This window comes from Corvus brachyrhynchos, unplaced genomic scaffold (assembly GCF_000691975.1).
Source record: "Corvus brachyrhynchos isolate BGI_N302 unplaced genomic scaffold, ASM69197v1 scaffold370, whole genome shotgun sequence".
Lineage (NCBI taxonomy): Eukaryota > Metazoa > Chordata > Aves > Passeriformes > Corvidae > Corvus > Corvus brachyrhynchos.
In genome coordinates, this window is record NW_008235977.1 from 1,960,512 (window position 1) to 1,984,967 (window position 24,456).

Sequence of the window (24,456 nt, forward strand, 5' to 3'; positions counted from 1 at the left end):
CATTTATATTGATGGAAGCAACCCTTTTATCACATAACCTAACACTACTGATCACAGAAACTGGGTCCAGAAGATGAGTGTTAGCTTGCCTGTGACTGGTCTGTGCACTGGGACCGTAAGGCTTGTTTCAGATAATTAATTGGTAGCAGTTCCTCTTTATCTGTCTTATGAAAGACTCTATCTTATTTATTTATTTGTTGCTTTAAGCTATGCAAGATGACTCTGTGAGGTGATGGATTTCAGGTAGTTTATCCTTTTATCCTAAGACAGAAATAGTGAAAGATATAAGACACAAAGAACAAAATATGAACTCCTCAGAAGCCTCTTGACCACTGATGTCAGACACTGGCTTAGCCTGGCTTCCAACACTCCGTAACATCCTCATGCAAAACTGAGAGTAGCAGATGATAAAACACATGATTGTGCGGCCAGACAGGCTGGAGACGTGGGCAAACAGGAGTAACTCCTGACATTGGGGCAGGCTGGGGGCTGACCACCTGCAAATCAGCTTTGCAGAAAAAGACCTGGAGGTTCTAGAGGACAAGTTGAGGAAGAGCCAACAGTGTGCCAGTGCAACTTTTCTTAATGCCGGGTTTGGCTGATTGTTTAGTAGCTAAATAAAGAAGACATTGTTACTCAGAATGTGTTTGCTTTACAGTGATTTCAAGGAGCTTTACTCAGAGTGAAGTTCCACACAGTGATACATTTATTATTACCCACTTTTTGTTGTACAGCATTATCTCATGTACTCTGATTTGTACAGGGGTTGCAGCTCTGAGAAGTTATGTTCTGTAGTATTTTATGTCTAAGAATTACTGAAGATAGAGAGAAACTGTGCATCTTGCATTGTTTTATTTCTTTCAGAAGTGTAGACTCACTGGACAAGATACTGATGCAGTAAGACACTATTTTGTTGCATATTTTATGTTCTGGGAAGGGATATTTATATCTACTCTTTGGCCCAGATTCTGGAACAGTTGCCAGTTTCCCAAAGAGCAACAATTATGTGCTAAAAGGAGACTAGAACTGCTTAGGATTGAAGTTCCCTATGGAATATATATATGGAGAGAGGGAGAGTGTGTGTGTGTGCATGTATACACACATACATACTATGTATGTTTGGGGGAAGAGAGGAAATGAGGCAGTGATAATTCTGATGTTGCTCTTTGTGCTCTTAAACGCTTCTTTTTTTTGTAAGTATTTTTGGCAGTATTGTGTACTTCAATGTTTTCAGGTTATGCATTTTTTTCCTGCTCAGTTTCTCTTTTCAAAATCCATGAACTGATGTTTGAAGTTATTTTTCCATATGCATTAGTACCGTTATTTTTCCCCCATGTGAATAACATCATAAAAGTAGAAAAAAGCCATCTGTTTCAGAAGAAAGTCAAAGCTGACCAAATATAAATTCTGTAATTTGAGTCAATTGCTGACAGGCAGTGGTCTGTTAGCATTCTCCATCCCTCTGTCTCCACCACCTTCTGTTGCAGTGGCAGCATGCCTGTGGGCAGAGTATCAATGATTTAGTCTTCGTTGCTGCAAAGGAGTCCGTTGCTTCATGAAAAGGCTGAAAATTCAGGCACTTCCGTAAATGTGGGATTTTATTAAATAAAGTGGTAGAAAGTGTTCTGCATTCTTGTAACTACCAGCTCAGAATTCGAGACTCAGTTCATGGAGGACCTTTTCTGAAGCTCACTAATATCCCTGTAAAAATTGCCATTGACTTTGCTTTGTGACTGATAAAAAAACTAAGAACAATTGCTTGTGCCTTGTTGTTGGAAATCTCACCAATAAAGGCATATTTCATTGTTTCAGGCTTTGTTCATTTGTTGAACTAGATAAGAATAAAAAACCTCATGGTTATGGTTATAATACACCAAATAGCTGTCCTTCTGCTTAGAATTGTGAACAAACTCTTCTCCAATTGATTAAATACAGAAATTCAGAACCTAGAGCATGTTAGGTGAGATGTTTACTGTCAGGAATACATTTTCGTTTACCTAGATGAAATGAAAGGGCTGAATAGTTTAAAACCCTGTGTTTCAGATAACTGGAATTTTTAAAGAATCTGCTTGCATTTGGTAGTGATGTTTTGGATAACCAAGTTTGTGTGGTGGACCAGAACAGTCACTAGTATAAGTAAGGTGTGTCTCATGGCTTCCCAGTATTCTGTCTGGAAGAAAATAGCGGGACCTTAGGATAGTAAGGCACAATGAAACAGTAAATAAATTCATCAACAGTAAATTCTTTTGGTTAGTGTGTCATTGCAAACCACATAGAGATTTTTTTTATAAGGCCCAGGGGATGATTTACAGGCTGTGCATTCAGTGTTCCTCCTTATATGGCTTTGAAAAAAACCCCCAACAAAACATGGGTGAGATACAGCTTTGTTTACTCTGAAAGTTTTTTACTGTAATAAAGAATAAATATGTGCAGTTTAAGATTTTACTGCCTGTGTGCCTGACTTCCTCGTGTATGCAGTTTGTGTCCTATCATGTTGATTCTGCACAAGAAGTTAAGCCTGAGGGCATTACGAGCTCAAGGATCACAGGTGTCAGGAGAACCCTCCTGTCGCTTCTCCTTGTCGTTGAGATAATTAAGGGTCCTGGACTTGTCATGATATCAGGGTGTTGAGACTGCAGCTTTCTAAAAATTCTCAAAGTCACTCATGGCTGGAGGCATAAAAATGTCAGTAGCTTGCTATGGCCACCTCTTGATTCTCCAGAGCTCTTCTAGGTTTTGGGCAGTGTGTAAGTTGTCTTGAGCAAGCACAGAAGCTCAGCATGTGTCTGGTAATGTTCCATGTGCCAGTTTGGTGGGATGAGATGTACAGACTGCACTAATCATGATTCAGTGGGGTTACCGTGTGTATGCTGAGATGAGCAGTCAGAATGGTAAGGAGAAAGAGAAGCTTTAGTGTAAGTTTATATTTTTAAGATAGAAGTAAGAAAGCAGCATTGTTTATTATTCTTTCATAAATAGTATGTGGATATCCAAAATGTAGGTGACAGTTCTGTAATCCTATGTGGGTGTTCCTACCAAAGTACAAAGGAATGTGCTTGAATGGATATGAGCTTGATGAACAAAGCCACCGCAGACTAGGTTCTTAGTGAAGTCTTTTTAAAATTGTAGAATGCACTCAAGTGCATATAATAAAAGAGGATTTTTTTTAAAGTAAGATTAAAGAATATGCAGTACCGCTGGAAAGAATTAGGATGTTGTATTTGATGTCATAGGTGTAGTTCTTGTCTAGTCTAGTTAAGAAACAGCAGCAGAAATGCACTGGTGAAATGTTACAATGCATACTTCCAAAGAACTTCCTGTACAAAAGAGTTAAGTTGGATTTATGTCAGCTTTGTCTGTGTCATCATAACTCACCTTTGTGGCCTTTCAAACAGTTTCTTGCTCTGGTTTTCTTTCATTCTTACGGTGTTCTGGGTGTCTGAATACAGGCTGGAAAATAAAAAAAGCCCTAAGGCCTGTGTTTGTTTGGACAAAAATCTGAATTTGAGAAGGGATAATACTGGTATTCCTAAGATGCTCTGCAGATACTATTTGCTTTGAATGTTTTCTTTGAATGTATTTTGTGGAATCTCTCATTTCTAGCCCTGGCTTACTGCCAGTTTTGCACTTTGGGCCTCTAACTGGAGACCTCTAGTTACAATTATGCGTTTCCTAGCTAGGGAATGAATGCTAGATTTTCACATCACAGAGCAGGACCAATGTACAACATAATGTGGTAGCTCTGTGATGAAGTTTCAATCAGCTATACTCTCCCAATAGCCTCACTGCTGGATTAGGGAAGTTTTGGAATTTAATACTGTACCTTGGCAAGTCACCCCGTACAGGAACCCATATATTTACTTTGGCTGTGTGTCTGTCTGCTCACTCCGCATAAACTGATGTATCAAGCATAAAAGAGAAGCTATTTATCTTTGCAAGTTAATTTGATTGCTTTATTTTTTTTATTTAATACAAGTAATTTTTTGTATCCTCTTGAAACAGAAAGCCAAGAAAACTTATATTTTAAATACTACTTGCTGAAATTATTTTTTGTCTTCCCTCCTTCAGATGAGAACTCTCCAGCCAATTTCTGGGATTCCAAGAATCGGGGAGTGACTGGCACGCAAAAAGGACAAATTGTGTGGCGAATTGAACCTGGCCCCTATTTTATGGAATGTGAGTACCTTTTTATGCAGTGTATATTCAAAGGCAAGTCAACAGGATGGCTTTTGATATCCATTTCATCAGTTCCTCTGATAAACCAAGGGAACTGATTGTATTGCTCCGAGGGGGAGCATTTTCCAGTGCATTTGCTGGACATGATAAAAATGGAGTTGAGTTTGGATGTCCATTTGTATTCTAGTGATGTTCTTAGACAGCACGTTTCAGTTTAAGGGAGGAAGGAATTGCCTTGTGCAGTGTGGTATAGTATATACACACTCAAGGATGAAGTCCCTTCCCACAGAAATTCCAGATTTCAGATGGACAAATATTAATGGTAAGTGTGTGTGAGGGAAAAGTTAGTAAGCTAATAGTGCTTGCTGATGTTTGTTAGTGTGGAGGTTGGATTTGTCTCTAGGAAGTGCTAACATCCTGTTGCATCAGAATTTCTCAGCTGAAGATTTGTTGCTCTGGAAAATCCACTGGGCAGTTTGAAAATACCGAGAGTCTCTGTGTGACTGAAATAAAAAGCCTCCAGTTGAACTCTGTAAGGCCTGTTGGTAGCCAAGCTTCAAATTGAAGAGCTACACCACTCCCTCAGATGACCAGGATTTATAGGAAGCTGAGCTACTCTGCTGTGGGTTGAGTTTTTTTATTGTTTTTTTTGTTTGTTTGGTTTGGTTTGGTTTTGTTTTTTTTTTTTTTTGATGAAACTATGCTATCTTACCATATGAAGCATATGATCCTAAAGAAACTGAGGTTCCAATCATAGGATGTTGTGTCAGAGCTTGCTGGAAACTCTGATGTGCCAAGCATCGAAGTGGCAATCAGTCCCAGAAGAGCTCTGAGTTGCTCCTGTTTAGCCTCACAGTAATGAATCCTCTTTCATAAGTTAAAAAAAAAAAAAAATACTCCCACTCTCTACTTCACTGCAGTGAAGTGAAGCACTGCAGTGCTGCTTACTGTAGGTCTTGGCAGAAATTTTTATTCTAATTAACAGATAAAACAGTAATACATGTATTTCAAGAGGTGTTGTATACCCTGTACTAAAAATAAATATTAAAGCTTCCTATTTCTAGAGCTTATCATTGAATCTTGCCAAGTTGCCCTATGTGTTACACAACACACTTCTCAAAAAAAAAAAAAAAAAAAAAAGGCACTTAAATAGGATAAAATTAAATTCCATTTCAGGAGTTCATTACATTACAATGATTGAACTGAAGATAATGCTCCAGAAAATAATAAAGATAATTAACTTCCCTGGTGCCAAAGACACTAGTATGTTAAAGCAGATTAAAATGTCTGTTAGTAAAGTTCATTGCCTCATCTTTCTTGCACATGTACTCCATCAGTATTGTTGCCAATATGGGCAGTTTGACTTCAAGGATGCTTGTATCTTTTAGCTGGTTACGTGTTGTTCCACAGTGTACTGAGATGAGGCTCTTGAGTAATATCTCCAGTTCATGTGAGTAACCCAAACTACTGCTTCAAGAGCTACTAGTTTGGACTTAAAACCAGCTGCAGCTGACCTTGCACTTTGTGACTAACTAACTGCACATCACAATCAGCTGAAAGAAAGTGCAGGATGTGTGTTCTTTGGTCATGGTTAGCATCACTAACAAACAGCTCTGCTGCCATACAATGAACAGGAGACAAGCAATTGTGCAGCAGCTGAGAACTGTAAAAAGGAATGTTTATGAGCATATGTTGCTATAGCACATAGTATGGTAGATAAATATGTCACCAGTGACACTTGTGTCTCTAGTGAGAGGCCAAAAACTGCACTGAAACACTTTACTGAATTTCTGATTCCACTTTTTAAATGAGATGTCTCCACAGATCGGTGACCATGTTTGCTCTGCAAAGCTTTTCCTTGTTGCTTATAGGTGGTGAAGCAACACTGACACAACTACAGGGAGCTGCTCTTTCCTTTTACTTTTCTATTCCTCAGCTCACTAAATCACAGCAGGGGCAAACACAGCAGGTGGCTGCGCGCTTCAGGTGCAGCCGCGGTGTCACTGCTGTGCAGCGCCAGGCTGCGTGTGGGAAGAGCTGTGCTGTCGGGGTTCTCACCATGCCCTGCAGGCCTGGCACTGCCCAGCCTGTGGCAGCCACGGAGACAAACTTAGCTCCCCTTTTAGCCTCTTTCCTCTGTTGTGGCACAGATATGATTTGTCTCTCAGTATAGCACTGCACATGATGCCGCTGTGATGGCAAGAGGGAGAGACAGATGAAGAGTGTAACATTATCAGTAAACATGTACCAGATTATTAAATGTAAGGTATTTCTGATGCTTTAATCCACCATTATTTTTGAAATTTGGGAAAGAGCTCTCCAGTTGTAGGTTTTTTTATGTTTAGAAATATCTTTGCTGAGAGGCAGATTATGTGAGATACAGGTCATGGTATGTGGGGTTTATCATATTTGCTCCTCACAGTAATGACATGCAACAGACCATTAGCAGCGTCCCTGGATTTTTAAAGCAGCAGATCCATAAGGGGAAACAATGTCTGGGGGACCAGCATGAAGAAAATGTGTAAATGGATTAATCTAAACTCAGTTGAAGACTAGCCACAGCATAAGAACACTGATTGCATCCAATCTGCTCTCAACTGGGACCAACATTTGAGTTGAGTCCACCTGCTTGAGTATGGCTTTTATTGGAGGCTTTCAAGGACAAAGATTTTGCAGATGCTGTAGGTAACTTGTTCTAGTGCTGCAATATTGTTCCAGCTAAAAAGATTTCTCTGGCATCCAATATGTATGGCTGTAGCTTATATTTGAGGCCATTACCCCTTTTAAAATCTCTGATACAACTGGAAAGAGTAGAGATAGTAACATTTGTCTTGCCTTAACCTCCTCTTCACCAGACTAAACAAGGCCAGTTCCTTTAGCCTCTTCTCATATGTCACATTTTCTCCATCCCAGCCACCTTTGTAGCCCTCTGCTCTTCACCCTCCATTTTCTCCATGCTCTTGAACCTAGGGACCCAAAACTAGACACGGTGTTTCTCACCAGTACCAAGTAGAGGGGGACAGTACTTAATTGCCACCACCTATATACTGTGATACCTATACGACTGCAGGTTCCCTGTTCCACCTGTACTCAAGGAGAGGAAGGGAATGTTTTCTGCAAGCCTGAGGAGCATTGCACCTGCTCTGGCGAGGAGAACTGATGAAGCTTGTTAACAGAGTTACGCTAAGTAACTACAATAATCCTTTAGGATTTACACTCAAAACTGGCCTGAAGTTGTCATGTCTTTTTGGGAAGAAAAGGAACGTAAGTTACTAATGTTGGATAATGAGCTGGGCTCAGTCAGAGTGCACTTACACCAAAGATGTTGGATGTGTGTTTTCGCTGGCAGTGTCAGAGCCTAAGGACATTATGTATCTTTTCACCACTAACATCTCTGGAGGGTGAAGTGCAGAGAATTATAGCATTGCTAATGAGCCATATGCAAACAAATCTCATGCAGAAGGAGTATTTCCATTTTAATTTCTTTAATGTTAATCAGTGGGAGTCAGCTGGGTTAGGCCTCGGACTCCTTCTGCAAAAAGATTTGTATCTTCTAAGAAAAACATCTTATGCCTTAATTTGGGAAGCTGTTTTTCCATGAGCATAATTGTAAATTTATTTATAGTTTCACCAAGGTCTCAGATCTATGCTTATATTTAACGGTAGGCTTGGAGAAGCATTTTTCTGGAATTTCACATTACTGTTTGTCTGCAGTCTTGTAATTCAATGTTAAGATGATTTAATTTATTCCTCTTAAAAATCCCTCCCTAGTGATTCAACACCTATTTTTCCAAGAAAGTAACATGTAAAGGCATAGTTTACCATCTACTCTATTCAGATCAAGCAACTTGCAGAAAAATGGGAGGGGAGAGTCTCATCTTCATACTAAAAACAGACATTAATTCCCCTCAAAGCATCCAAAATTAGCAAAACAAGGATGATCAAAGAACACTCTATTTGCCTCAGACAAAAATTAACAAAACAAAATTTCTGTAGGCTCTGCCCTGGAAGGGAGAATCAAAGGAACCAACAGTGAAATAAAGAGAAATGAACTTAATGTATTCCAGAAAAACAAGCAGCCTTTGAGGGGAGTGGCTGAGGAAGGGGAGGGAGGAAATATTATGCAGAGGAGAAAGAAAATATTCCCAAAATACCAAGTCCAGCTCACCATCACAAACAGCCGGTGTCCTTAAGATGTCACCTCGAGACAAAGTGAGTGGCTCTGAACTGCAGAGCCAGCCAGTACAGAGGCAGGTGTTCCTCTTGCTTTTCCCTGGGGAAGGAGCAAAAGTGCTTTGTAGGCATGAAAGGGAACTCAGTCATTTTAGACATTCAAGAAGGTGAGTTTGAGGATCAATATGCCTGATATGCTATTTCCTCACGTAGTAGAGGTGGCTTTCAAACATCTTGCTCTGAGGCTTGCTAAAATGTGAGGGAAGGAAAACAATGACTCACTACATGGCTCCCTCAGTTTTTTTTTCTGTGTAAACTACAGAAGGATTGCTAAACCCAGCTCTACAATTTTCATCGTCCTGTAAAAGGAAACAAGTTCAAGGAGCATTATCCTAAACAGGTGGCCGTAGTGGGAACATGCAACACAGCTTAATGCTTTTGCATTTGGTATGGTCATCTGGTATTTAGCATGACATCAGGCTGTTCAGGTCCCTAAGTACATCAGGGCCTTTACTCTCTGGTGAGAGAGGTTTCAGCTGCCCCAGAAATGATTTCACATGGCAAGTGTTCTCTGGGTGTAGCAGTCTGTGATCTTGGGATGGAAGGGGCTCCATTTGGGGCATTGTGCTGGAAACAGAGATGATGGTGATAGTATTAGTTATGGAGAGCAAGCTAGCAGAAAGATGGAGTGACATGATCTATAGGAGGGCTGGTGATAGAAAAAACATGTGAGAGGAAGCCTGACTTTTATTTAGGAGTAATTGGTAACAGCTGCAGCTCATTCATAGTCTGCAGCTTCTAAGTCAATTTTCTGTGATATGGGGAAGGACAGGTCATGTTGGAGATGCCATGACAGGGAGATTCAGCATAGTACAGTCAGTGCTGTGCAGCAGGTAACTGGTACTTATGCACTTCCATGTGCAACGTGCCCAGAAGTTAAAAGCTGCACATACTCTAGTAGGTAAAACAGGGGGATGTCATTGTTCAGCACTATGGATGGTCGTGTGCTCACACTTGAGTCTCTGCCATGGTCCTGCCTGGTTTATTAGTATGGGCTTAGGCTGAGAGCCTGCTTTGCCACTGTATTGGCCTTGTATTTGTCAGTTATGGTCTTGGTCCCGTGAGTGTTAATTACTGTGTCCACAAGAAGCACCTTCACCTACTTTACTTGTCTTTGTTGTTATTTATACCGTTTGATGTCACAGTCATTGCTGTCAGTAGAATAGAAATACATTGATTTGCATATATTTTCTTTACCGGTGCTATAGCTTTATGTCTTGAGCAAAAACCCACAGTGAGGCAGCTGTTGGGATTCATCCAGAGACTGCCAGTCTTATCAGATCAATCATTTCCAAATCCCCCCTGGGATGTTTGTGGTTAAATTTCTTCTGGTGCCACACTGTGATACTTGGATGCAGTGACTGCACAGATGCTGTGTGTTTTGAACTAAAATCTCATGTTTGTGGCATAGTACTACAGAACAGTTTGAGTTGGAAGGGTCCTTTAAAGGTCTCTGGTCCAATCCTCTGTGGTGAGCAGGGACAACTTCAATAGGTTGGGTTGCTCAGAGCCCTATCCAGCCTGATCTTGAGTGCTTCCAGGGATTAGGCGCCTCTCTGGGCAACCTATGCCAGCATTTCACCACCCTCACTGTATAAAGTTTTGTCCTTGTATCTAGTCTGAATCTACCCTATTTTAGTTTAAACCGTTACTCTTTGTCCCTGCTAAAAAATTTGTCTCCATCTCTTTGATAAGCCCCATTCAAGTACTGAAAGGCTGCAGTGAGTTCTCTTCAGAACTTTTTCTTCTCCAGGCTGAGCAAACCCAACTCTCGCAGCCCGTCTTCATAGGAGAGGTGCTCCATTCCTCTAATCTCTTGGTGGCCTCCTCTGGACTCACTCCACCAGGTCCCTGTCCTTCTTGTGCTGGGCCCCCCAGAGCTGGGTGCAGTGTGCCAGGTGGGATCTCAGAGTGGAGCAGAGGGGCTGCCCATGGGGTTTTGGATGCAGCCCGGGACACATTTGGCTTTCTGGGCTGTGAGTGCCCATTGCTGGGTCATGTCCAGCTTCTCCTGCTCCAGCTCACCCAAGTCCTTCTCAGCAGGGCTGCTCTCGATCTGTTGAATAAGAACATGAGTAGACTATGAAATATATCCAGAAAACGTGGTAATATATGTGTTTGAATTGTGCTGGTATCATGTTAAAAGTGAGGTTTTATGTGGAGTTCTTGGTATTCAGTCCCTGTTTCCATGAAATTATAACTTTTGCAAAAATAGTGTATTAAGACTGAAATTGCCATACTTGGTAGCTAGCAAAGCAGATTCCCAGCTCTCTTTTTTGTTAAAAGCTGATAGATATTGAAGGAAAAAACCCACCAGTTTAATAATTGAACTTTGTATACTTTTAACTTTTAAGGGCTGCTTGTAACTAGAGGTATGAACAGAGTTTAGGTTTTGGAATGGTTTTGACCGTAATGGTCAATTTTATTGAATGTTCTATGAATGTAATTCATTACTTGTACCCAATCTTTATATTTTTACTGCTTATAATTTTGCCAGTTAAATTCTGTAAAGGTCACGGTTTTCTCACATGGAATTGTTCTGAGCCCGGAACATTCATCTGTGCAGTGCCCTGCAACCAGTGCCCTTTCAGTGGTCTGTCTGGGGACTCATGGTTATTGTCCCTACTCTATTCATAGACATATTTACTGAGTTAGAAATACTTCTATTATTCTGCTGGTTTTTTATGTTGTCTCTTAACAGCTATTTTTGAGTATCACAAATAACTGAAACAGGATCAAGTCTTGTATTTTTTACATTCGTGGCAGGCTTTGTTGACTTCCTCAAGCACATAATACCCCAGTGTTTTGTTTTAAAGGTTAGATTATAATTAAATGCTTTGCCAAACTGGAGCATAATAGCCGGTGCTCATGACTGTAAATAAGAATCTCTGATGACAGTGAAGTGAGTGGGGCTGGCAGTGATAGGGAGGCTCTGTTACCTGAACAGCCATTTGTCCATGTTCCCTTTGAAGCAGGTTAGATGGAAAGACCACTGGGACATAAGCATTTTCTGTTATTGATCCTAGTTTAGCTGAAAAACTTTCTGTAAGTCACTTTGTAGGTGGTTTGCGTAATGTTCCTGTAAAGTAAATTCTGTGATAGACCTGCTGAGAGAGATGGCGAGTACCTGGGGACTGCCAGCTTTGGCCCTTGCATTCTGCTGCTGTGTTCCTGCTGCCCAGTAGGAAATAATCAAAAATGCACATGATGAAAGTGATGCAGAGAAGAGAATGCTAAATGTCCAAACAGAAACGTTGAGTTCACTGAACTGTCACACTATGGAAAAGTTCAACTGGCAGGACAGGCAGAGCACTGCTAAATTTCTGCAGTTGTCTATCAGGTTCAGAAGGGAAAAAAATAGGATTTAACACAGTTGCTTTTCCACGGATTGCATCTCCCTTTATAGCTTTGTAAAGTGTGAATGTGAGTGACTTCATTTGTTCTAGTTTTCTTGAATAAGTTTTGCAGAACATGCTCTCATATTTTTCCGATGAGTTACTGTGCTGTCAGCTTTTCCCTCAGTGAATGTTGGAAGACATATGTTTCTATCTGCAGAGAGCCATGGATTCAGTCCAAGTACCTTCTGGGCACTCAGCTGCAGTGTCCAGGAAGTTTTAGCTGCTGTGCAGGTTGCATACAGTGAACCGGGAGCACTGCTTTGCTCCACAGACTGTTGTAACCCAGCTTGGATTTGCCCTGTTTTTTGGAGGTGTGTCTGCCCATCCCTTCACAGTGGAGGTGATTCCACCTCTAATATAGGTGTTTTGTTTGACTAGGGTCTGTCTGGAGCAAGCTGTTCTTACAGCAAACACACCTGCTTTCCTGCATTATCAGTCTTCTGGAAAGAATGCTTTCTCCTAGGATTATGCTCATGTATTTATGTATTCTTAGTATCTTTCTTTCATAAAGCATTCTTTTGATGGGCAAAGGTAAAGTATTAAAGGCAGTAAAAAAGTAGTTAGTGAGGAACTTTGGGGAATTAGTGATGTTTTAAACCCAAGCAATTATTTAGTGTAAGCTGATGCCTTTATTACTGAAGAGGCAAAAGTGTATGGTCCATAGAGGTAACAGCACTATAATTTCATGCAGGTGTTCTTTTGAAATTCAAATGTCAGTGTCTGAGTCCCAGAAACCTTTACTGATTCCAACATTTTTATGTAATGGACCTGAGCTATAAGACTATGGTTATGAAATTACAACAGCTATTAGCTTTAAAAGAAGGGGATTATAGTTTCACAGAGTTTTCTGATTAATTAACATATGTATCACTTTTTATATGGCCATGTAATAACTTTGAAAGAATCATAGATCCCCCAATTTAATTTTTGGCTTATTTTTAAATAAAGAAGGAATTTATTGTGGTCTGTAAGATGTCTGGAGGAATGTCAATTACAACAGGGCATGTGTAGTATCAAAAATACATTAATTTTTCCCATGAATGAAAATTCTTTGGTGTTCTGAAACATTTTCTTTAATGATACAGCAAATGGTCCTGTGGTCAGGAACAGATGTATCTCCTTTACTGGGTTTACTGCTCTTAACATTCTTATTAGGGATCATGTGCAAAGCAATCTCATTAACCTGTTGAAGAAGAATAAGTAGGAAAGAAAAAAGAGAAGTGCCAATTTTCCCCTGAAGAGAACACATAAAAGTAAGGTGGCAGGAGGAATAAAAGATACGGGGAAAACTCTGTAGGTGACATGTGCTAATGTGTATTTAGAGTATGGAATAGATCAGAGGAAACCTGTATTAATATGGTATTGAACTCAGTTTTCAAAATATTGAAGTCCTGTTTGCAGATAATTGAACTTACTGTTGCTGAAGAAATCTGCATTTATGGGGCCTTAGAACACATCTCAGCACATCACCTGTAACTATCAGTAACAGCCACAGATACTTGTTTTCAGTACATCTAGAGCTCAGGAATCCATCAGTCATCAAGAAAAACCTCTTCTAATCCAGATTTTTTTTCCTGATAACACAGTACCAGACAGGTCAAAAAGCTACATCCTCAGCTGCTTTGAACTGACAGGATTCCTCTGAGATTTCTTCTGTTAACATTAACTGCACTTTCTAGGGTTATTAGCCAAGAACAAAACCACTTCGGTGTCTCTTATCCTATGGAGTGTTTGTATTGTTGCTGTGTATAAGATCCAGTCTTGCAAATACCTGTTCACTTTGACAACATCTTCATGCATGTGTTGTGTAGCCCATTTTTCAATTTAGTGCTGAATTTCAAGCACACCTTCTCTTGTATTAATCCCATTGACACTGCTCACAGCAGATCTGCCATTCCTCTAAATGCATGTGAATACAGTGCTGTGTGAAGCCCAAACTGAATCAGTGCTGCTACTGTTGGCAAGTGGGAGAAAAAGTCTCCATGCCATGTTTTTAAATGTTTTTTCTAAATATTTCTAGCAATAAGTCATGAAGTTTGGGGTTTGTTTGTTTGATTGTTTTTTTTTAATTTAGTGTACCTGAAAGAGATTGTCAGATCCATTTCTTGAATCAAGAATTGTTCTATTACCAGCCATATACAGGCATTGAAAAGTACTGTATGCTCATAGAAGAGAGCATAAGAAAGAAATATGAGGATGCAAAACTTGCAGTATTGCATTTCAGCCTTTAAATAAATGTACCTGTCAGTCTAGTGAGAGGATTTGTCCACCATCACATTGTCTGTGGGCTGATAACCTTACCATTGCTAGATTCTGTTCAAAAGTGATGAATTGAGCAAAGATAGTCACAACAGACTGCATAAACAGCAGCTCCAGAAACTCTCTGAAAAATTAAGCTTAGGTTGTAATAAAAGTAAGCAGTGCAATAAAAGTAAGCAATATAGCTAGAAATTGGAAGTCTTGGTGGAATTGGTCTTAACCATGCTCTCATGTAGCCATAATATGTTCTCAATGTGAGTAAGAGATGCTCAGACTTGAGTTCTTGTTACTTAGTATGTACATTTTACAATGCGGAGGGTCCAGTACTTGGTATAAATCCTCCCAGATTTTACAAGTGCTGAACCTCTGATTTTATGTGAGCTAGAACTTCTTGTGTGTCCTGAATATAAGCATTGTTGGTAGGTAAGCAGAATTGCTCAGTTAACGAAGAAACTAACTCATAGTCCTGCCTGATAACTTCTAGGTCTGATAAACCTTTGTAGGTGATTAGAAATTGTCTGCATTTTGAATTTTGCTGTGAAGCTTGTGGTAAATAGAGCATGTTTTGTCTGTGTGTGTGAACTCATCTGTGAGGAGGAGGAAGTGGGCTCAGCAGCTTCTCCACCTCCTGATTCCCTGGAGGCACTGTCAGCAGACACTTTGCTTTGAAGGGTTGTTCTGAGGTGTCTCCTCTTTGTTCTGGGAGGAAGATAGTAAATAAATGTTGATCTGTAACTGCAGCAAATTTAAAATAAATAATCCTTTTTGGCTGAGCAGGCTTGCAGGGTGGTTTCTGAGTAAGGATAAGTGGGTATTTTATCTTGCAGTGATGAAATACCTCAACCCTCAAGGAATATGTATATGTCTCAAAATCTTATACAAAACTCTGCAGTTTTCAGGACTTCAGGACTACTGACATATTGTTAAACCAAGCAGAGGATTTGAACTGCCAAGACTTTTATACACATCCTCTGTCTGAACTGGCTGCTGTAACTCCTGCCTGCCTTTGGCCATTGCTGTCTGCCTGTGGCCATCTCTGTGCCCAGAGGTAAAACCCTCATCAGCCTTACACAGAAAAGTTATCCCAATGGAGAAGGAAAACAGACATTGTTCCAGATAGGGAAAATCCCACAGGATCAAGGGCAGCCATAATTATAGCTGTTCTGCTATAATTGGAGAGGAACTACAGAGGAGGTCAGGCTTCAGTTAAGCATAATACTCTTTTGTTTGCAGTAAATGCAATTTAGCAAACAAAAATTTAATCAGTGGGACCAGAAACATGGTGCAACGTTTACCTTTCCTGTGTTCCGATATATAAAGTGTTTCCAGCTTCCTTCAGCTATGTGTCACATTCTTCCAAATTCCTACAAAATCATCCTTGTGGCAAATGTCTCAGTATGCCTTTTCCAGGGCTGATGATATTGACAAAGTAGCAGAAATACAAGTTGCAGAATTAGGTAAGTTATCATTTTTGTCTGTTAAGTAACAGAAGGACCCAACACACAAAGGGGATATAACCAGCAGCTCTATTTTTAATTTCCTGTTGGAGTATTTCTGAAGATAGGTCACTGAATGCTGGATCCTTTTGTTGTCTCTCTTTTGCCTAGGGTCAGTCATGAAGTGTTTCATGTGGTTTTTGTTTTCTTTTCAGCTGAAATAAAGATCTGTTTTAAATATTACCATGGTGTTAGTGGAGCCCTCCGAGCTACTACTCCATGTATCACTGTGAAAAACCCTGCTGTGATGGTGAGTTTAGCCTATTTGTTCATTGTATTTGTTTAAGATGAGTTATTGATAGGTTTTATAAGATGATAGTACTGATGACAGTATTAACTGTCAGACCAACCTATCAATATGTCTCCTAGTTTTACTATTGACAGCAATTATTTTCCAAAAAAAAAGTGTTGCCTAACAAAAATTATAAAACCTGGAAAATGCTTTTCATGGTTTTGCATTGCTCATAATAAAATAACAGTAAAAAGTCACTGAGCTTAACTGAATTTTTTTATGCTAAGAGTTTGACTTTGCTTGCTTTCAGTTTTTTGATACTTATAGTTTTCTGTAATTTAACAGCATAATAGAAATTTTTCGCACTGGTTATATAACTGAAACCTTGTCCAAATTCTCAGTTTCTTCTTACTTCTCAAATATTTCCTAATATTCACTATGAAATTGCTGCTGAAATAGCAGTTGTTAGTATAAATGAAACTGGACAAAACTCTGCTCTTGCAAAAATTACAGAATTCTTTGAGTGTTCATATACCATTGAGATTTAGTAATTCCCTGATTATTGGGAAGTATCGTCTTACTGCATTTGCATTATGAGACTTACTGCATATTGCATTATGCATTATAAGTTTTAGAGGAGTTTTTTTAGTTGTTTAAGTAGTAGTGGAACAGTTGTTAAAGTAGTGGAAGAAAAGGCTTCCAAACTTGTACCATGGTGCTTTTGCTGGAAGTAATTTATCTAACAGGTTAGCTGTTCAGCTGAAGCTTCAGCAAGTTTCACAGTGCATTTGATTCATTGATGCTAGCTGCCAAATATTTAAGATCACAGCTGTCAGGGTGGTGTCCTGACAACTGCAGTGTTGAAGATCCAGTAGAGCAGAAGTTACTCAGAATGAATAGCTTTTATTCTAAACTTGTGCTTTTTCAGTGCTGTGTATTATATACAAGTGCATGCTATGGTTGTCTGATACTGTATGTACTATACTAGACTTTATATCTCAGTATACCAAATGTGTGGGGGTTTTCTCTTAGAATTAGAAACCTAGGTGATAGCATAATTTAATTTTCATGTCTTTGTCAGATCTCACTATGAGTAACAGTTTCACAGATGCATACAAACTTGATATTTTACAGGAGAAAATGTGTCATAGTTAATGAGCTTGACAGCTACTGTCTTTAATATCAATTTATAAACTAAAGACAGTAAGGTGGTCTGATTTTGAACAAGAGGAATAAATGCATCTCAGAATAACCCTTAGAATGGGCTGCATGCTGCACCATATCATTATTGAGACGCAGAGTGATTATACTGAATGGAGAAACCAGTTGAAGTTGGATATTTTCTTGACCTTATCATGTTACCCACCAGTAGTTTTGAGATTCATTGAACAAAAGAACTTATGAACTTCTGTCATCTGAGTATGAATTTAATTGGTAGCTACTTGAAGATCTTTCTTTCAGAGTCATGGTAATTCTTGAAGGCTTATGCCAGCCGTTGCTGTTTAAATTTCTTTCCTTTGAGTGGTAATGCAGAGTCCTGGGTATTGTACAGAATTTACAGACCTGCTGGAAGGGGTAATTTTATATAAACATTTTTGTTTGTGTTAACAGTGCAGACCTCCAGAAATAGTGAGCTGTTAGTTTCCCTGATGAGAATGTTGTATGACAGTTCAGATGATACTTCCTAAAAATGTCATATTGGGTTAGTTGTATGTAAGTAAACCTATTGTTAAACATTAAAACCTCACTGCATGCCCATGGTTTTGGTGTGGAGCTTAAGCACTGTGCAGTAGAGATTACTGGGTTTTCTTGGTACTTGTTTTGTCTCTTGCTAGAGAAATGCTGTTTGGGGAAGTGGTAAGAGAGTCATGGTGTGCGCAGTCCCCTTTTTTGTGGTGCAATAAATTCCCTGCTTACTGGATTGTCTCATACTGATGGTGTATCACACCAGGTATTTCAGTCCATCATATTTTTGGATAAGCAGCTAACATTCTGTGGTGTTTGTTTGACTCAAGGAAGATAGAAAGCCTGATGGAGCATTCAGAAACAGTGTTACACCAGATGCAAAATTCCGTGTGTGTGCTGGGATGAAATTTTTCACTTGGCACAGAAGAATTGAAATTGCTGTTCAGATCATACTGGAACAGGAAAAGGTTATATAGAAAAATCATGGAAGTGCTAGGAAACACTGTCACCATTCATGTTACCATAGCTGAATTGTGGGCAAATTCTATTTCCTGTAAGATGAACTTGTGATTAGCAATGTGAATTATTCGAATGAAGTCTGACTTAGAGCAGAAAAATAGATATAGAATGGGGAAGGCCTTTTTGTTGATGAGTAGCATTTTTAACAAGGAAAATAGTGTGTGCTGAAATAAGCCCAAAAGAGGAAACTGGAATACAGAGCATTCCTGTGGCCTTGCCTGGACAGCAACACTATCACAGTGTGATGCACCCCTTGCTGCTTCCATGGTATCTGTCTGTAGACAAGGGGACACTGATCCAGCTGGAATTAACCCACTGCTTTTGATGCCTTCATAATTTTGCTACCACCTGTCACTGCTTATGCATCCATATAAAATCACTGGCATAATAATGTCATGCTGGGTGGAAAGGGGATAGTTCTGAGTACTCTGGCGAGACTTGTCTTGCCCTGAGAGTGGGAAGTGCCCATGAAGCCAGCAGTGAGGGAAGGGAATGGGCGGGCTGGCGAGTAGCAGGGCTTGTTGGCATGGTGTGTTCCCTCACAAGACTGCTGAGGGCCATGGGGATGTCAGGCTCCAACATCATGGGTGCTTCATCACTTTGGCTGAAGAAATCTGCACGTTCGCTAATTCCAGTGAAATTCCAATGTGCTTGCTGATCATCGTGGGAAGTATTTGAAAGCTAATAATATTAAGTAGCTTAAAGTGATAGAAAAAGGAATGATTACGTGTTCAGTGAATGCAAAGCAGCTTCCCTGTGGCTCCCACAGCTGCAGAGTCATTTATCCATCTGGTGACTTCAAACCACTGCTCAGCTGCTCAGGGCTGCCTCACATTTTTCATCTACGCACACAGGTGTGCCCATTTTTATTCAGCTTATTTTCATCAGACCCTGTTCTATTACTGGTATTAATCCTCAGTGCTGTGTTTGGCTCAAACTTTTTCTGTGTCACCTCTCCTGCCTGGGAGTGAGTGCAGTGCCTGCCCAGGGAACCATTTGTCTTCGAAGACAGCTCCATTGATGTCTCTGTGATAGATTATTCGGTTGGATGCGCATCTCCTCTGTCTTGAAAGACAAATTCTTCTGCTAGTTGAAAGAGATAGATATTAATACGTGAGGGACGTTTTATTCTGAAGTAGTGCTTTACCTAATGAGGGATTTCAGTAGAAACCAAACTTCAAAATCTGTGAAGCATAAGCTTTTAGACCACATTTATATTTAGATGTCTGATGTGCTTTTCTGTTTAAAAGGAGCTTTTGTTCATAGAGCCAAAAGCTTTCTTAGTCTCTCTTTGATCTCTTCACTTTTTTTTGTTGCACACTAAATTATTTATTTGTGGAAAGTGACAAAAGGTACATATGCTTGCTGGTCACTGGCCAGCTCAGTGCTTTGGTTTGTATTACAAATCCATACTGTTGTTTGTTATTTTACAGAAGGGAAAGCTGTAAAAAAATACAGGTTTTCTCCAATTAAAATTGTCTGCATGTGTATTAGCCTATACATGTTCTGTTTGGAAGATTTGAGCTCCTGGTGTATTAATTAGCACTGTGTGACATAAATAATAGAAATTTTGCTGTAAACAAATGCTGTAAACAAATGCTCTCTGTGGTAATAGGCAGTATTTGGTCGGGTGCTTCCCTAGCATAGTACTTTCAAATTGTGTTATCATCCTCAGGCATGTACAAAGCGGATGAAAACTTCTGTGGTATATTTCTTCTTTTTTCTCCTCTTCAGATGGGAGTAGAAGGCACGGATGAAGGTGCTTCTGGAGCCCAGCACTCTAGGAAGTTAGTCAGCTTTACCCTATCAGGTAAAAAACAACACTATTCTGTGTTTTACAAATTATTGTCAAAAAAAAAAGTAAAAAGTTGCTGTTCTAAATAACATCAAAGATGGAATGCTTTTCTTCATTAGCCTCTGTAGGAGCACACTCTAGTGGCTTGAAAGATGTCATTTCTTTAGAACAACTGTTGGTTGAAAACCAGCCAGAATCATGGATCTCCAGTGAAAGAAATGGATTTGATATATCCCAGCATGAAAAATTTAGAGAAATTTCCAGTTTGCACAAGGGACAGTTCCTCTCAGATTGGAGAGTGGAAAACTGTACCTCTAACTAAAATGCTGTCTGGCTTCATCACCTTGAAAAAAGCAATAGCTGCAAATGGTGGCTTAGAAAGGGAAAAAAATTTCACTTGTAACAGAGCTAAGCTGTCACTACAGTGAAATAGCTGTAGGGGTGCAGTCTACCAGCTTCACTTGTTTTGATTAGCACTTTATTCCAGGGAAATCTTGTGTGAGACAGAAGCATATTCAGCTTGAGCAAAGGCAGATGAAATTCACTTCTGAAACTTGAAGAGCTGACAATAAAAAACATGTAGAGATTGTAGAGGTAGAGCAGAAAAAACCTGCTTTTTGAAGTGGCCTTTCAGCAGTTACCTGAGATAGAGCTGATAGGTTGTGCAGACTCACATAGTGGACTGTACAAGTAATTACTTTGTGAATTCTGAAAAACCTGTTTTGTTTAATAGTCAGCTGTGATTCTGCCTGAGAAGCCTCATAAAATAATTTTGAAAGGTGTATTGACTGATAGGCCTGTGACGTGTGTCCTGTAATGTTTTTGGGTTTTTCATTTGCACGACTCTTTATTTCATCATGTTTCTGCTGTGTGTATTCTGAATATTGGGTAGGTTTATTTTATTTTTTTTTTACTAAATCCACAGGCATGGCATTTAATTTTAGAGCAGGGAATTTTGCCTGCATGTATAAATTGTATGTGCCAGTTGCATTACTGCATGCAGCATACCGGTGTACTTAATGGAAAAAGACACGAGTCTTGTGCTTCAGCAAACCTACAGAGAAACAGAGAAATATTTTACAGTTAAGTTTAAAATCTAGTATTCTATAAAAAGTACCTCTTTATTTTTCTTGTTGCTGAAGCTTGCACTACCATTGAAGTCCTTAGTCATGACAGTATGTTTCTGAGGAAATTATTATTTATTATTGTAAGTTGCGAGGGTTGCAGTACTGAGGTTTCCCTAGGAAGAAGCCTTTTCAGAAAACTTTGCCTCTTTTTATGTGGGATGGATTATCTGCTTTGTTGGGAAAAAATTGCATCATAGTCCAGAGCAGACTTGATAAGTTACATTTATCAAAGACTGAACTTTTGGAAAGTGTCTGTTCACTACATTACCTCCCATACAGTTTTTGCCTCCTCTCCTTGCCTAGAAACATAACAAGTACTGTGTGGTTCATTTTGGGCCGTTTTTGTCAGTGTTTCTTTTCTTTCCTTGAGTGGAAATACCGTACATACCTTACTGAGAAAAGCATTTGTAGGTGATCTACAAGTTTATGCTTTTTGTTTTACAAATAACTGGAGGCTCAAATGTAAATGAGGATGTTGATACCTTTCTTCCTTATATTCTTTTGGGAAAACACTTGATTTCCTGCTGTACACTGGATCCAGTTAACGTGTGAGTACTTTTAAGTTGCTTTATTTAGTAATCTGTGGTGAATTTATTTCCTGGGTAGTATTTTAGGAATACACTACTTTGTGAACTAGCTTTAATTTACTCAGTTCCTTTTTTCCTTCCTTCTTGTTTTGCTTTATAGATATTAGAGCAGCTGGACTTAAAAAGGGCATGTTCTTCAACCCTGATCCTTATCTAAAGATGTCCATTCAGCCAGGCAAGAAAAGTACATTTCCTACGTTTGCTCACCATGGCCAGGAAAGAAGGTCGACTATCATCAGTAACACAACTAATCCTGTTTGGCACAGAGAGGTAATGTATCCCTGTTGAGAGCTCTCTGCCAGCTGATGCACTGTACCAGGCTTGGACTTTCTCCTCATGCATTAGGCCTTACTCTCTGAAAGCTGTGAGCTTCTTTTGTAGCAAGGTATTTAAAGTGACACAGAAATTTTAGTCATTTTAGGAATCCTGTTGGTGGATAGAAACAGTTATCATCTGCATATTAAAGACGGGTATTTAAGCTGCTGGCAGGTTTTCATTCCCTCCTCTGCTAAAAAAAGCTGAACTCACTTAGCCACCCTGTAGATTTCTTGAAATTGCAAAAATAAATTAGTTAAAGTTGGATTATATGTTGTGAGAAGACTCTTTAAGAGAAGGTACACTACATGAACATTTATGCTCAATGATTGCAACAACTGTTCATTTGGAAATGGTGTTTTTGTGGTGTGTAGCAGGTGACAAATCGTCAGTTTTGTCAGGCAGAGGGGATGCTCTTTGGTGGAGCCCCTGCGAGCACAACTGCAGGAAGGAAAACCCAGGAAGGTGTTAGAGCACCACTCAGCAAGGGGGGCAAACACACAGTCTGGCAGAAGCCAGTTTGCCAAATGTGTTTGTGTTGGGAGAACTGTGCAGATCCCAGGGAAGGAGCTCAGTCCCACAACTTTCATTGAATGCAGGAGAGCCAGGCTTGCTTTTGAAGATAAATGTTTATGTGGCAAAGTGAAACTACTGACACACATCCATAGCCCTTTCAGGACTGGCAAGCCTGTACTGTGGTGAATGTTGATGTATTCTTCAGGAAGATGAAAACTGAGTAGGCTTTGGGAAATGTTTCCACAAATCATTAACCAAACAAGCAGTAAAGCAGAACTGAGCAGGGCCAGCATTAGCACTGCCCTGGGGTGCTTGGTTGTGGGAAAGACTGTAGATGTGAATAGTCTTAAAATCTTCTGAAAAATCCAAGTTCAGATCTTTAAACTGGTACTTCAGTTTTCTGTCTGTCTATCCATCTATCCAGTAGATAGAAAGAAAACCTACTCTTTTTCTCCCCAATTTTATTTCTCCTCCAGTTCTCCTTGGCTTTGAAGCTTATTAGAAAAGTGATTATGTCTGCTGGTGCAGGAGTTGTATCAGCTTGCTTTAGCTGCTGGATCTTCCCTGTAGCAATGCTCTGACAGCAGCAGTTATGATCCCTTTACATATGCTGTCCTAGTGGTGCAGAATTGATCCTGTTTTACATCTAATACTTTCTGCAAAGTAATTGGTGATACTATAGCAAACTGAGAGTGACAAATTTTTAAGTTCTGTTTATCAGAGGAACCCAGTTCTGACAGTTGCCCAGCATGAGGAAATGATGTTATTCCTGAGCCAGTTTAATTGGTTTTTTGGAATATATTTATCTCATGCCTACAGCTGAACTGAGGAGCTATTTCTCCTTTTGTTCCTTGTTCAATATATCTTTGGCTACCTAACCACATGTGTATTAGGCATTGTACACAGGTTGTGGTTTGTTCAGGTATCTTAAAGGTAACAGATAGTAAAAGTGTAACCAGATGACTTTGTTTTTTCTGAGTAGGCTATGCCATACTTTGCTTGTTTATTTGGAATATCGTAAAATCTAGATGAGAAATACAAATGTTGGGTTCCTAAGCTTGTTTTCCTAAGGTAGTTTATCATCACACTGTATGTAGGTGTGTGTGTCTGCCAACATGCTTGCTTAACATTTGCCCTGTGCCAGTTTTGAATATTTTGGCCATCTTTGGGCACACTTGACAGAGCAGTACAGATCTAAGAGATGAAGTACCCACAAAATGCATGAAAATGAAGGCTGAAGAGAGCAACTGTGTTAATGTTCCCATGGAGGGAAAGGTGGAAGAATGATTTTACCAGACATCAAGAAATCTTCTGTAAATTAGCACCATATTGTTTAAAGTCCCCAAGTGTGGGAGAAGGTTCTGTTGGAGTTTGCTGACATTTGTCAATGTTGGGGCAAAACTCCATGGAAAATTCTACTCCTTTAGTAATGGTGCTCCAGAATGTTCTGTATATGCACTGCACTTTTGACTTCCTGTCATGCATACAAAACATTAATGCAAAGCATGGTGTTGGGAGGGAAATTCTTCTGAGCACAGCCTGGAGTGAGACACTTAACTTCCTTCCTCCTGCATTGACCTGACAGAGTACAGCAAGGGTTCCTTCTCTTTTTTGCTTTCCCCTGTGCAAATAGAAGGAAGCGATAGCTTGCAGTGGCTTTCTACTTTCTGACATAGGCCCTGAAAGTGCTTTAATCCAGTGCAATTTCTTACTGAGAAATTCTTTTCAAGGAACAGTAAAATGGAATGTAAAATAGTAAAAAGCTAGTTATATATGCAAAAATTCGTTAATAAATGATGTTGACATTATTTTGCCGTGTGGAAACTGCTGTCATCAGTCATTGCTTTCGGAGTTTGCTGCACATTAGTAGTACTTAAGTATATACTTTCTGAATAAAGGTGTATTGATATGGTGTCAAATATGTTCTTTCCTTCCAGAAATATTCTTTTGTTGCACTTCTAACAGATGTCCTGGAAATTGAGGTTAAAGACAAATTTGCCAAGAGTCGTCCAATCATCAAGCGCTTCCTTGGGAAGTTAACCATACCTGTTCAGAGACTATTGGAGAGACATGCAATTGGGTAAATGAATACATTCTTAATGCTAACTTGTGTTCAG

At 39.6% G+C, this 24,456-nt stretch overlaps 1 protein-coding gene across 3 annotated transcripts in view; it reads left to right on the forward strand.

The window, feature by feature from the left end:
* The window catches only part of HECW2 (HECT, C2 and WW domain containing E3 ubiquitin protein ligase 2), a 178,033-nt gene that overhangs the window by 93,225 nt on the left and 60,352 nt on the right, over positions 1 to 24,456 (forward strand). For all 3 annotated transcript variants that reach the window (XM_008630005.2, XM_017728581.1, XM_017728587.1), the window contains 5 exons: positions 4,069 to 4,176; positions 15,718 to 15,812; positions 19,734 to 19,809; positions 21,609 to 21,778; positions 24,277 to 24,419. In XM_008630005.2, coding sequence (XP_008628227.1) covers positions 4,069 to 4,176; positions 15,718 to 15,812; positions 19,734 to 19,809; positions 21,609 to 21,778; positions 24,277 to 24,419 — 592 coding nt within the window. The remainder of the gene's footprint in view (positions 1 to 4,068; positions 4,177 to 15,717; positions 15,813 to 19,733; positions 19,810 to 21,608; positions 21,779 to 24,276; positions 24,420 to 24,456) is intronic.